The sequence below is a fragment of the Pleurodeles waltl genome, chromosome 2_1 (assembly GCF_031143425.1).
Source record: "Pleurodeles waltl isolate 20211129_DDA chromosome 2_1, aPleWal1.hap1.20221129, whole genome shotgun sequence".
NCBI classification, from domain to species: Eukaryota; Metazoa; Chordata; class Amphibia; order Caudata; family Salamandridae; genus Pleurodeles; species Pleurodeles waltl.
This window is the reverse complement of record NC_090438.1, coordinates 674,622,420-674,637,299: the sequence shown is the minus strand read 5'-3', so window position 1 is coordinate 674,637,299 and position 14,880 is coordinate 674,622,420. Positions and strand designations below refer to the sequence as shown.

The 14,880-nt window shown below is 44.7% G+C and overlaps 1 protein-coding gene across 3 annotated transcripts in view; it reads right to left on the bottom strand.

The window, feature by feature from the left end:
• Positions 1 to 14,880, bottom strand: part of PIEZO2 (piezo type mechanosensitive ion channel component 2) — a 1,085,167-nt gene that overhangs the window by 340,089 nt on the left and 730,198 nt on the right. For all 3 annotated transcript variants that reach the window (XM_069216450.1, XM_069216468.1, XM_069216460.1), the window contains exon 8: positions 7,393 to 7,555. In XM_069216450.1, coding sequence (XP_069072551.1) covers positions 7,393 to 7,555 — 163 coding nt within the window. The remainder of the gene's footprint in view (positions 1 to 7,392; positions 7,556 to 14,880) is intronic.

Genomic DNA, 14,880 nt, shown 5'->3' with positions numbered 1-14,880 from the left:
ATGTCCTGCGGCACAGTGCTCCTGTGCCGAGGACGTAACCATTACGTCCTCGGCCTGGAGCCCAGAGGGAGCGCTAGCGCTCCCTCTGTGGGGTTCTCCCCACCCCCCCCATGGCGGGGATGGAAGGGGAAGACCTTCCCCTTCCATCCTCGCCCCTCCCACCCCCCGTAATGACGTCAGCGCGTAATCGCGCGCTGACCTCATTACACACTGGCGGTTGCACTGGAAGCCATTTGCTTCCAGTGCGAGTACGGAGAAACAGGTGAGTTTCTCCTCCGGCGGGTGGGGGTTTGGGACAAAGAGGCACCGGGGGAAAGGAAAGGCTTTTCCTTTCCCCCGGTGTCTCTTTGAGCATTCCTGCTGCCCGATCGCAGTGCGATCGGGCAGCAGGAATGCCCACTAGACGCCAGGGATTTTCTTTTTTTATTTATTTTATTGTGATGTGTGTGTCAGCTACGGCCCCTTGGGCAAGCGTCGCTCCCTTTTGGGGGGCATGTTTGTGTGGCCATTCTGCCCTCCTTGGGGGCAGATCGGCCTAATATTTTTAGGCTGATCTGCCCCCAAGGGGGGCAGAAACCACTAGACGCCAGGGATTTTCATTTTTGCATTATTTATGTTGTTTTTTGTGCTGGGGAGCAGCCCCTTGGGCAAGGGTCGCTCCCATTTGGGGGCCATGTTTGTTGTGGCCTTTTCGGCCTTATATGTTTAGGCTGATCTGCCCCCAAGGAGGGCAGAAACCACTAGACGCCAGGGATTTTTTTTTTCGTCTTTATTTCTGCTGTGTTTTGTATTGGGGAGCGGCCGCTTGGGCAAGGGTCGCTCCCCTGGGGGGCAGATCGGCCTATTATGTTTAGGCTGATCTGCCCCCAAGAGGGGCAGAAACCACTAGAACGCCAGGGATTTTTTTTTATATGTTTATTTATGTGGGGGCGTCCACCTTGGGCACGGGGTGCCCTCCCCAAGGGGGGCATTGAACTGTTGCCCATTTCTGCCCCCTTAGGGGGCAGATGGGCCTATGTTTTTTAGGCCCATCTGCCCCCAAGGGGGGTAGAAGCCACGTAGGCACCAGGGATAGTGTGTGTGTGTTTTTTGTTTTGTTTGGGGGTGGCCCTTTGGGCAAGGGTCGCTCCCCCTGGGGACACACTACTAAAAATATTTTCTGCCCTCCTTGGGGCAGATAGGCCTATTTTTTAGTAGGCCCATCTGCCCCTATGGCAGAATCCACTTAGGCACCAATTTCTAAATTGTCAACTGATGAAGTATTTGCATTTGTGATAATTTTTTTCCTCCTTTTTGTTCTAGTTCAAAGCTTTTTCTTTCTTTGCTGTGGCTCCTTGCGGTTTTGGTGGTGGTTGACCTGTGGTTTGCATAGTTGCATGTTTTAGGTAAGGAAAAATAATTTACTCCAAAGGAGTATTGTTGCCATGCATGAATGACATGTTTGTAGGTGGTGTACTAAATGCAGGTTTGTGTGAAATTGTCTTTAGATTTGTGCATAATGATATTTGTGTTGTCTTATTTCTCATTTGCTTTTCTTTCTTTCTTTTTAGTGGGATATCATTGGTGATTGCTGTGTCTGTGCAGCGTAGTTGCTGGTGATTCAAGCTTTTTCAGGCAAGTGAGCGGTATCGTTTTTGAGTTTATAACTCTTACTAATAAAGCTACACTTTATTACTTATCTTACACAGTGCTGGTTGTTGGTGGTGCATTTGTCCAGTTAATTTTCATAGGAAAGATCATGGCTAGCCGCAGGATGACCGCTCAGCAGGTGGTTGGTATGCTTTTTGAGTCATTGTCTGATCATGATTATGAGACGGACTCTGCATCTGAGGCAGAGGAGGAAGTGAGAGATTCTGGCAGTGAAGTTTCTGTCGGAGAGGAATCTTCTGATGAGGAAGCCACAGTCAGTGCAGATGAAGGGCCTGTTTCAGAGGAGGACACTGATGTGCCTTTAGTGCAGCAACCTGGGGCTGAAAGGTTTCCCGTAGGAAGACCTGAACTCTGGGTTGCCCCAAACATGAAGCAGCCAGAGTTGCCTGCCTTTACTGGTCTCCCGGGGTGTAGAGTCAATACAGAGAACTTTTTGCCTGTCAATTTCTTTGAGTTATTTATGGATGATGTGTTTTTTGGAAGAGACTGTTGAGCAGACTAATTTGTATGCGGAGAAGTATTTGAGGGACAACACTGCTAGACTTAGGCCGCACTCTAGAGCTGCCCAGTGCATTCCCACAAATTTGGAGGAGATGAAAAGGTTTTTAGGTTTGACTCTTTTGATGGGGTTGATAAGGAAGCCGTCACTGGCTTCTTATTGGTCTACTAGTCCCTTGATGGCAACAGCTATATTTCCTGCAACAATGAGTCGTAATCGGTATTTGCTTCTTCTTAGGATGCTGCATTTTATTGACAATGCATTAGCCTTGCCACGAGATCACCCTGATTCTGACCGTCTTTTTAAGATTAGGCCTGTCCTTGATCATTTTGTAGATCGGTTTTCAGAGGTCTATGGTCTAGGCAAAGAAATAGCTGTGGACGAGTCTTTGGTCCTCTTCAAGGGTCGTTTGGATTTTAGGCAGTACATTCCTGGCAAGAGGGCACGATGTGGAATTAAATTGTATATGCTGTCTGAAAGTAGTACAGGATATGTGTATAATTTCCGTGTCTACACTGGTAGGGATTCCAGTATTGACCCCCCTGGTTGTCCTCCCACTTTTGGAGTTACTGAGAAAATTCTGTGGGAACTTGGAAGACGACTGTTCAACAAAGGTCACCATTTGTATGTAGATAACTTTTACAGTGGAGTGCAGTTGTTCAAGGAATTGTTTAGAGTGGACACTGTTGCTTGTGACACAATTAGTTGTAACCGGAAAGGCTATCCAAGGGAGCTTATCTGTAAAAAACTTCAGAGGGGACAGTACAGTGCCTTGTGGAATGATGAGCTGCTAGCTTTGAAGTTTTCAGACAGGAGGGATGTCTACATGCTAAGTACCATCCATGATGAGAGTACTTTGCCTGTGACTGTTTGGGACCAGGCTGCTGAAGTGCGCAAACCTGTGTGCATTTTAGATTATAATAAGCACATGGGAGGTGTAGATAGAGTTGATCAAAGGTTGGAACCTTAAACTGCTATTCGTAAGTCTTACGTTTGGTATAAGAAGTTAGCAATTCACCTCTTCCACTTAGCAACTTGTAATGCTTTTATTATGTTTAAGGATGGGTCTCCAGAGTCAAAGATGACATTTGTGAAATTTCAGGAGTCAGTGATAGAGAGCCTTATTGTGGTGGAACAGGCCAGAGTTCCTAGAGAAGCAGTGGTGGAGGATGTGGCTAGATTGAAAGATCGCCACTTTGCTGAGCACATTCCTCCCACACCCAAAAAAAACTTTCCAGCTAAGAAATGTGGAGTGTGTTTTCAAAGAGGTATTCGGAGGGAGACTCGAATGTACTGCCCAGATTGTCCTTCAAAGCCTGGGCTGTGTGTGGGTGGTTGTTTTAAGAATTACCACACCCAGAAGAATTACTGGGAACAACCATGAGTGTAAACTGTCTGTTTTGTATTTTCATGTGTTCAGTTTCATGGTTAGCATTTCTGTCATGTACTTAGTTAGAGCTTTTGTGTTTGTAGTTTTGTAATTATTTCTAATTAGTTAGTGGTTTCTTTGTTTAAAAATAAATAAAAAGTGATGCCATTGTGTGTGGAGTGGGGCTTGAATGATGGTGTACATAGTGTACATATTGACTTGCTGTTGGCTACTGCAACACACTGCCAGCCAAACACCAGTCCACACACACCCATCAGCTGGTGTGATTGCTGTATCAGGCATGTGGGCGTATGTAAGTGATGGGCCCTTGAGTGGCGCTGTCTGTCGATGCGAGTGTTGTAATGTGCTGGGCCCGTGGCTGGCGGCGTGAATGGTCTTGTGCATGTCATGTATGAAAGGTGTGTGAATGGACTGTAAAGCGGTTGGTGCCATGCCGTGGCTTTACAGCTACCGAGCCATGAGTCACTGGTTTTGTTTTTTGGCCTTTCAGTTATTAACAGTGCATTTCATTTTTGTGAAATCTCTTGTTAATAAAATTTTATCCACTGAACCATCACTCACCCTCGTGCCAAATCCAACCAGTATGTGTGGTAAAAATGACCAAACCTGCTCCGCTGTAATCAGGCGTCTCAGCACACCTTTGACACGCTAGGTGCCTCGGGTGGGACCACGATGATGAAGCATGCCACCAACTTGGTTGGTGGGTGAGGAGTCTTTTTAACATAACCTAAGTGCGTTTCTTTTCACAATTTTAGTGTTTGGAACATCACATAAGTATGTGGACAAACCAAAATGATCTATTGTAAAACTACCTGTGTTTGGAGGGGGGGGGGCGTGGCACCTATGGTTTCGGTCCCGGGTGCGGCCTTCATCTAGGGAAACCTACCAAACCCAGACATGTTTTAAAAATAGACACCCCAAGGAGTTGTGGCTTGCCTGGATCCCCCAACATTTTCTTACCCAGACTCCTCGGCAAACCTCCAAATTTGCATAAAAAAATCATATTTTCCTCACTTTTCTTTGTAGGATCACCGCTGCCGCACAAATTTCCTACCACCCAGCGTTCCCCTCAGTCCCCCAAGTAAAATTATACCTCACTTGCATGGGACCCCAAAGCAGAGTCAGCCTAAAAGATGTATAAAAGAAAAATATGTGCTTATCAACTCGCTGTGCTATCCCCTCAATCTCTACAAGTTTTTGGCCTTTTTCTGTTGCAGGCACCTGGCCCACCCGCACAAGTGAGGTACCATTTTTATCGGGAGACTTGGGGGAACGCTGGGTGGAAGGAAATTTGTGGCTCCTGTCAGATTCCAGAATTTTCTGTCGCCGAAATGTGAGGAAAAAGTGTTTTTTGTGCCAAATTTTGAGGTTTGCAAAGGATTCTGGGCAACAGAACCTGGTCGGAGCCCCACAAGTCACCCCATCTTGGATTCCCCTAGGTGTCTAGTTTTGAAAAATGCGCTGGTTTGCTAGGTTTCCCCAGGTGCCAGCTGAGCTAAAGGCCAAAATCCACAGGTAGGCACTTTGTAGAAAACACCTCTGTTTTCTGTGAAAAACACCTCTGTTTTCTGTGAATGTGATGTGTCCACGTTGTGTTTTGGGCCATTTCCTTTCGTGGGCACTAGGCCTACCCACACAAGTGAGGTACCACTTTTATCGGGAGACTTGGGGGAACGCTGAGTGGAAGGAAATTTGTGGCTCCTGTCAGATTCCAGAACTTCCTGTCACCGAGATGTGAGGAAAAAGTGTTTTTTTGGCCACATTTTGAGGTTTGCAAAGGATTTTGGGTAACAGAACCTGGTCAGAGCCCCACAAGTCACCCCTTCTTGGATTCCCCTATGTGTCTAGTTTTCAAAAATGTGCTGGTTTTGCTAGGTTTCCCCAGGTGCTGGCTGAGATAGAGGCCAAAATCCACACGTAAGCACTGTGAAAAAATGTGGTGTGTCCATGTTGTGTTTTGGGCCATTTCCTTTTGTGGGCGCTAGGCCTACCCACACAAGTGAGGTACCATTTTTATCGGGAAATGCGGGGAACACAAAATAGCGAAACAAGTGTTATTGCCCCTTGTCTTTCTCTACATTTTTTCCTTCCAAATGTAAGGCAGTGTGTAAAAAAGACATCTATTTGAAAAATGCACTGTAATTCACATGAGATGTATGGGCACCCCGGAATTCAGAGATGTGCAAATAACCATTGCTGCTCAACACCTTATCTTGTGGCCATTTTGGAAATACAAAGGTTTTCTTGATACCTATTTTTCACTTTTTATATTTCAGCAAATGAATTGCTGTATACCCGGTATAGAATAAAAACCCATTGCAAGGTGCAGCTCATTTATTGGCTCTCAGTACCTAGAGTTCTTGATGAACCTACAAGCCCTATATATCCCCGCAACCAGAAGAGTCCAGCTGACGTAACGGTATATTGCTTTAAAAGATCTGACATCGCAGTAAAAAGTTACTGAGTAAAACGTGGAGAAAAATGGCTGTTTGTTCACCTCAATTTCAATATTTTGGTATTTCAGCTGTTATTTTCTGTAGGAAACACTTGTAGGATCTACACAAATGACCCCTTGCTGAATTCAGAATTTTGTCTACTTTTCAGAAATGTTTAGCTTTCTGGGATCCAGCATTGGTTTCTCACCCATTTTGGTCACTAACTGGAAGGAGGCTGAAAGCACAAAAAAATGTTCCTGAAAGCCCGGAAAAATGTGATCTTGCCACCGCAAACCCTTTGTAGATGCCATTTTCAGGGAAAAAAACACAAGCTGCTTTCTGCAGCCCTTTTTTCCAATTTTTTTGAAAAAAACAAAATTTTCACTGTATTTTGGCTAATTTCTTAGTCTCCTTCAGAGGAACCCACAAAGTCTGGGTACCTCTAGAATCCCTAGGATGTTGGAAAAAAAGGACGCAAATTTGGCGTGGGTAGCTTATGTGAACAAAAAGTTATGAGGGCCTAAGCGCGAACTGCCCCAAATAGCTAAAAAAAGGCTCGGCGCAGGAGGGGGAAAAGGACTGGCAGCGAAGGGGATAATATGTAATGCCTTTCCATATGCAAATTGGAGAGTCAGATGAGACAATCCCAGCAGCAGTTCAAGGCCAGGGGTTGGCTGAGGGAAGGAAATGTACTTTGAGGCCCAGGGGACTGAACTGGTAAGGCAGAGACAGAGGTGGTACACGCATTTAACATTTTAGGTTTGATTGAGGGAGTTTGCACGGTAGCGGCAGAGAAAGGTTCGGTTGTTATGGGAAGGGTAAAGCGATTTTTCCTTGACTCCTTTTGTGGCTATTGCTGTTTTTGTCAGCCAATAACAAAAACAGCACAGAAGAAAGGATGAGGAAGCCACTTTAACCCTCTCGCTCCACCTCTCATTCATTCTTCCCTGTACAGTTCAAGGTATTCTGTCATCAATTGGTAGAATGATCATACAGCATAAGAGCGCTTCTGCCTCTGGCTTCATTAAATGTCCCCTCACTCTCTGCTGCTATAGGTTTTAGTTGCAGCAGAAGGCAAACCAATCTAATAGGGATAGTAGCCCAAAATGGATATATCCAAACATGGACAGAAAAAACAGTAAGTAGAATGTATTAGGTAAATTACCCACAGGCCTTTTTGAACAAACACTTACTTTTTTTATTTTTACAATTTTGCTATTTCATGACCATTTTGCAACTCATTGAGGCGATTAATTGTGTCAGATATCCCTTACTGTCTGAAAAAGTACAATGTCTTGATTCTGTGTACCAAATTACATCATGAAGTGATCTTGCAAGTTAATAAACAGCAAATCTGCCTTTCTTGCGGCGCACACGTTATAAAAAAAAATAATAATAATAATAAATGGCTCACTTACAATAGGTTCCTGTAGCCAAAGGCGAATCAGAGTTGCCAGTGTGTAGTACATCACCAAGAGTACAATGGGGTTGGCGTGGTGGTACCACTTGAGAGTCGGGTTCGTTATGATCTTCCAAGGGACGGAGCAGTCTGTCTGAATCAAAGAAGTGACACCAAATAACCTGTTTCAATAAATAAAAACACATGTACAGACAATCAGACCTTACTTCGCTGACAAAACGGAAAAGCACATTCAAAGTTGCATTTTTGGACCAAAATCATTAGTATTTTTCTCTACCTGTTTCAATTAAATAATATGTTTGTATTGCCGCAGCCATTACTTTAGCAGAAAGGGACACATTGCTAGTAAACTCTAGCAGACTATCACAATCACCACGTTTCAATGGACAGAATTGCTATATTGTATTTAATTTCAGTGTATCTTTTAGTAACATTTTTGTGACCCCTTGCTGGTGTAGGCTTGATGATCTGTGGGCATGATTGTTATACTTGCAAAAGCTGATTTTGATAAATACACAAAAAGTGATTGGAGGAATGCTTGCATCACTCATGCTGCTATAGTTGCAACACATCATGTTCCATCCACTGTACCACTCCAGGCAAAGGCCCTTCTTACGCAAGTCAGTACTGAGCCTGCTTCCCATGGAAACAGTCCATCTCAAACTGCAAGCGAAGTTCCCTCCAGAAGGCAACACAAGCAACCCTAGACCGGTTTCTGCATAATATATCTCGTCAGGAAAGTATAGCTTGGATCCCGTGGCATAGAGTGGATGGGACCAACATCTTGACATACACTTGACCTTCTAGAAGGTTACATCAGACATACACAAGGTGATGGGAGGGTGCTTGAATCAGTCTAACCTCTGGCAGTCGCCCATTTTTTTTCATCCACTCAAGTGCTTAGCTTAGTCAGTAAGATTGAAGGGGAGGTGAGGAGCGGGAGCTTCAGATTTTCCAACAATCACTCTAGAACACAATATTAAAATACATTATAGGACAAGCAGGGCACACGAGAGGGGCTTAAGGAGCAGTGAAAGGGAAGAGGAATGTGGATTGCTATGTGTATTATTAATTGAGAGAAAACACATATTATTATGAAAAATGACCAAATGTGTTTAAGTCTTTCTAAACAGAGAGAGGGATACAGTGTCTGTATTTTTGGTCTGTGTGTGTAAAAATTCCTAGTGAAATCGGACAGCCACTACACCATACGAAAATGAAAGCATCTCTACCCAAATATTTATCACAAAATACATTAAGGGGGTGTAGCAACCCGAACCCCGACCTCGGAAGATACACCCCTGCATCCACCGTACCACTATAGACACAAAAAGGACATGAATCAAGAACACTTTTTCTACTTTCTACCACGCAATGCACTTGGCAAGTGGGTGTGGTTGTTTGGACATGTTCAGTACTTCTGCACAACAATTGCAGGTCAGCTTGTTGGAGAAGGCCGACGGCAGACGTCTCAGATCTGCACAGCAACAACTGCATCAATAGAAGAGACGCCTGACTGAAAATGCACAGGCCACAGCTTCTGAACTATGAATATCTACAGAAGGGGTTGACAAAGCACAGATGCTCTTCACAGACAAGCAAGGGAACTCCACGGTCCTAGAATGTCTGTTATGTGCACGAAGATATTATATATTTAGCCCCAGGAGAGAGCATGCGTACTATCTTTACGGTGACATAAAATAGAGCCAATACAATGGGCAAACGTTTGTAAAATGTTAATGAAACTACCTAAACAAAAACACATATTGAGGAAATAATAAACGGAAAGAAAAAGCAAAGAGGAAAGTCCACTTTAATAAAAGAGTACAAGGAAACAGCTAGTCAAACTTAAGTTGAATGGAGCAAGACTAAAACGTGTTTCAAAACCACGTACGAGCACCAATCAGTGAAACCTTTTCACTAAGTTATTTGTCTTAGCAATACTTTAAAGAATGAAGTGATAACAAACGTGAGCAGGTAGGGAGCAGAAGTGGAAGCGTGAGCGTGCTTTGAGCATTAGTAGAGGAGTGATCATGCAGAGAGCAGCAGTAGTGGCGTGCTCATGGAGAGAGCAGCAATAGTGGAGTGCTCACGGAGAGAGCAGCAGTAGAGGAGAGGTCATGCAGAGAGCACTAGTAGAGGAGTAATATGGAGAGAGCAGCAGTAGAGGAGTGATCATGCAGAGAGCAGCAGTAGTGGAGTGCTCATGGAGAGAGCAGCAGTAGAGGAGAGGTCATGCAGAGAGCACCAGTAGAGGAGTAATATGGAGAGAGCAGCAGAAGAGGAGTGATCATGCAGAGAGCAGCAGTAGTGGAGTGCTCATGGAGAGAGCAGCAGTAGTGGAGTGCTCACGGAGAGAGCAGCAGTAGAGGAGAGGTCATGCAGAGAGCACTAGTAGTGGAGTAATATGGAGAGAGCAGCAGTAGAGGAGTGATCATGCAGAGAGCAGCAGTAGTGGAGTGCTCATGGAGAGAGCAGCAGTAGAGGAGAGGTCATGCAGAGAGCACCAGTAGAGGAGTGCTCATGCAGAGAGCAGCAGTACAGGAGTGTTAGAAATGGGGTCCTTGGTTGGCAGTCAGGTTACCCCCTGTCCAAGCAAGAACCCTCATGCTAGTCAGGGTAAAAGAGAATCCCCCTCAGCTAACCCCTGCTTACCCCCTTGGTAGCTTGACACAAGCAGTAGGCTTAACTTCAGAGTGCTAGGGGTAAAGTATTTGTACCAACACACACAGTAACTTAATGAAAACACTACAAAATGTTTAGAAAAATAGGAAATATTTATCAAATAAAACAAGACCAAAACGACAAAAATCCAAAATACACAAGTCATCAATTAAAAAGCAAAAAGAGACTTCATGTAGTTTTAAACACAAACGCTAACGCTGTTAGCGTAAAAATGTACCTTAGGTGCATCAAAAATAATACTGCATGGGTGAGTGTGCATCAAAAAGGGCTTGTGATGCGTCAATTTCACTCATGAGCAAGACTCTGCGTTGTTTCTCCTTCAGTCAGGTCGGCGTGCATCGTTTCTTCTCTCCGCAGGAGAGCGATGCGTCGATCCAGTCAACACTCTCGGGTCCAGGCAGGCCTTGCGTTGTTTTTACACATCCACCGGTATTTGTGCCGGAAATCCCACTGCATGATGATCCGAAAACCACACAGCATGGGTTGCGATCTCACCAGCCTCCGTCAGCGATGCTCCAGCCCTGGGTGTCGATCTTTGGGTCGCGTTGCAGACGAGCATCGATTTTCAGCCACGAAGCCGGCGGCACATCGATTTTTCAGCAGCAGATCGGAGTCACTTCGGTCTTTTCCCTGCACGGCTGCCTGTGCATGGATTTCTCACTCTTGGGTTGCCAGCCTCTCCTTTCAGGCTCCCAGGAACTGGATGGGAACCACTTGGCAGATTAGGAGTCTCTTCAGAGACTCCAGGTGCTGGCAGAGAGAAATCTTTGCTGTCCCTGAGACTTCAAACAACAGGAGGCAAGCTCTAAATCAATCCCTTGGAGATCTTCACAAGAAGGAATGCAACACAAAGTCCAGTCTTTGTCCTCTAGCACAGGCAGAAGCAGCAACTGCAGGATAGCTCCACAAAGCACAGTCACAGGCAGGGCAGCTCTTCTTCCTCAGCTCTTCAGCTCTTCTCCAGGCAGAGGTTCCTCTTGGTTTCCAGAAGTGTTCTAAAGTCTGTGGTTTTGGGTGCCCTTCTTATACCCACTTTGCCCTTTGAAGTAGGCTTACTTCAAAGGAAAGTCTCTCTTGATTGTGAAATCCTGCCTTGCCCAGGCCAGCCCCAGACACACACCAGGGGTTTGGAGTCTGCATTGTGTGAGGGCAGGCACAGTCCTTTCTGGTGTGAGCGACCACTCTTCCCCTCCCTCCTAGCACAAATGGCTCATCAGGAAATGCAGACTACACCCCAGCTCCCTTTGTGTCACTGTCTAGTGTGAGGTGCAACCAGCCCAACTGTCAAACTGACCCAGACAGGGAATCCACAAACAGGCAGAGGCACAGAAATGGTTTAAGCAGGAAAATGCACACAAAGTGGCATTTTCAAACACACAATCTTAAAATCAACTATACTAAAAGATGTATTTTTAAATTGTGAGCTCAGAGACCCCAAACTCCACATGTCTATCCGCTCCCAAAGGGATCCTATTTAAAGGTAGCCCCCATGTTAACCCTATGAGAGAGACAGGCCTTGCAACAGTGAAAAACGAATTTAGCAATATTTCATTGTCAGGACATATAAAACACCTTACTATATGTCCTACCTTAACCATAAACCACCCTGCCCTTGGGGCTACCTAGGGCCTACCTTAGGGGTGCCTTACATGTAAGAAAAGGGAAGGTTTAAGCCTGGCAAGAGGGTACACTTGCCAAGTCAAATTTACAGTTAAAACTGCACACACAGATACTGCAGTGGCAGGTCTGAGACATGATTACAGGACTACTTATGTAGCTGGCACAACCAGTGCTGCAGGCCCACTAGTAGCATTTGATTTACAGGCCCTGGGCACCTCTAGTGCACTCTACTAGGGACTTACTAGTAAATAAAATATGGCAATCATGGATAAACCAATTACATATACATTTTGTACAGGACCACTTGCACTTTAGCCCTCGTTACCAATGGTAAAGTGCCCAGAGTAACAAAAACAGCAAAAACAGAGTCCAGCACACATCAACAACCTGGGAAACAGAGGCACAAATTTAAGGGAGACCACGCCAAGGATGAAATGTCTAACAAGGAGTGGTAAACGAGTAATCATGGAAAGAGCTACAGTAGAGGAGTGCTCATGTAGAGAGCAGCAGTAGAGGAGTGGTCATGCAGGGAGCAGTAGATGAGTGCTCATGGAGAGAGCAGCAGTAAGGAGTGGTAGAGGAATAATCATGCAGAGAGCAGCAGTAGAGGAATAATCATGCAGAGAGCAGCAGTAGAGGTGCGATCATGCAGAGAGCAGTTGATGAGTACTCATGGAGAGAGCAACAGTCGAGGAGTGCTCATGTAGAGAGCAGCAGTAGAGGAGTGATCATGCAGAGAGCAGTGGAGGAGTCATGGAAAGAGCATCAGTAGAGGAGTGCTCATGCAGAGAGCAGCAGTAGAGGAGTGGCAGAGGAGTAATCATGCAGAGAGCAGCAGTAGAGGAGTGCTCATGCAGAGAGCAGCAGTAGAGGAGTGGCAGAGGAGTAATCATGCAGAGAGCAGCAGAAGAGGAGTGGTCATGCAGAGAGGAGCAGTAGATGAGTGGTAGAGGAGTAATCATGCAGAGAGCAGCAGTAGAGGAGTGCTCATGTACAGAGCAGCAGTATAGGAATTATCATTTAGAGAGCAGCAGTAGAGGAGTGATCATGCAGAGAGCAGCAGTGGAGGCATGATCAGGCAGAACACAACATTAGAGGTGTGATCATACAGAGACCAACAGAGCGCCAAGAATAGAAAATACAACTCACACCACACAGGCAAAAGTAGTACCATCATATTTAGGTTCTCTTAGGTTCTCACTTCCCTCACATTCCCATCCACTCTCACATTTTGCCTGACCTCAGATAGGGCACAAATTCACTGATACTCCATTGCCAGCTAGTTTAGTCCCAAAGGCATATTCTCTTGCCTCTATCTTACTCACTTTACTACCTGCCACTCATACTTTTTTCATAGTGACTCTTATTCTCGCCCTCCCATTCATATACATGCACACTCTCTCAGGATCTTTCCTGCCGCCTAAATTCTGTGCTTTCCTGTTCCCTCTCCAGTGCTTCCATGCTCCCCTCTCAGGTGCTACGTGTTCAATCTTGCATTTTTCTCCCTACTTGGGGCGTCCCACTCTCTCTTATGTGCTTCCTGCTCCCCCTTAGGTACTTCCGTGTTCCCTCTTAGGTGCTTCTCTACTCCCTCAAAAGATCTTTCTTGCCCGTATATGAAGGACTGTACTGTTCACTCTACTGTTCTTCCATGCTCCCCTCTCAGGAGCTCATCAGTTCCTTCTTAAGTGCCTCGTGCTTCCTCTGAGGTGGTTGCCTGCTATCCATCATAACAAACACTGACCACTTTCTGAACCCATCATTCATTTCTTTTAAATATTCCTTATGTGATGACATTATACATTTTCTTATCTGTGCTTTGCAAATACCTCACACTCACAAAAGAACCTATGCGTTATCTTTGTTTGCACATATTTAATGTGTCATATTTGTGTGTTTTTGTGTGTTGTGTGCTTCGCTGGCATTGACTGTGTCCATTCACCTGCTATCTGCTGCAAGATGCAGGCAGTGGGCTGCTACTGGTTTAGGCAGAACACATAAAATACTGTGACAACACAGTAGAAGCTCAGTCAAGCACATGAGAGCATGTAGAGTCCTAGAAATATGCGAGTGTTTCATCCCCTCTCTGCCTGTTTACCAATGAATTGCCCTATTCTTCTTCTGACAACCACACAGCCCATCAAAAACTTAAGCATGTTTATCGGAAGAGAAAAGGTATGTTCTGCTATGTGGGGCCTGTAAGCCACCCAGTGTGTGCATCTAAAGGAAAAAGCACGTGGCTGTGCTCTAGCATGTCTTTTCTTGCCTTGATGTCACTTGAGATGAAAGAAGATTTTGGAGGATTATGTTTTTTCAGGCTGTGTAATCCTGAAAGACACGGATTGCAATTGGGGATGATGGCTCAGTAAATAGAGAATACAAGACATAGTCACAAGAGTTCCTGCACAATGCAGAACCAGACAGGACTTACAGATAAAAGCTAGGCCTCCACCCATACGTTTGTGTGAATACATTACGATGTAGATTTTGGAAACAAAGTTTGCGACAAAAAATGCACCAAGTCATGCTTTTCTTTGAGCAACAACCAACGTTAGGTTACAATTCAGACTAACGTACTTTAATAGTTAAACGTGCAGAAAACTAAAGATGAATATCATTTGTAGTTTAAACGCATCATTATTTTTTTATTATTACGGTTTTCTACAGCAGGCGATTACACCATTGTGTAAAGGTATAACAGAGAACAGAACAAAGAAAACATTACGAGTACAAGGGACAAACAAGTGCGCAGAGCATGTGGAGAGAGTGTAACATTCTTCACACAATGAGTTACAGAGCATGAACATCTCACATGTTTTTCTAGTCAGGTACATAGTGAACATATTTTAGAAAGTGTTAACACGCTTTAGGGGAGACAGGGATGGATAATGCTTGTTCACATAATTATATATTAATATATTTATGTTGAAATACAGCGCAGAAAGGCTTAAATCTTTAATTGAAATCTTTAATTGATCCTTAAAAGGAGAGATTGATCCTGAAATTGTTCCGAATTCGTTTTAGAATTCGGGTCTTTAAAGTACAGAAGATCTTCAGTGCATTTCAGGTGAGGGGGGAAATTACTACAGAACTCACTGTAGCTAAATCTTGACATTTCATTGACGCGTCTAGCTATTGGTGTACGGATAGACGTGGACAACTGGTCAAGCTCCACAGCCAA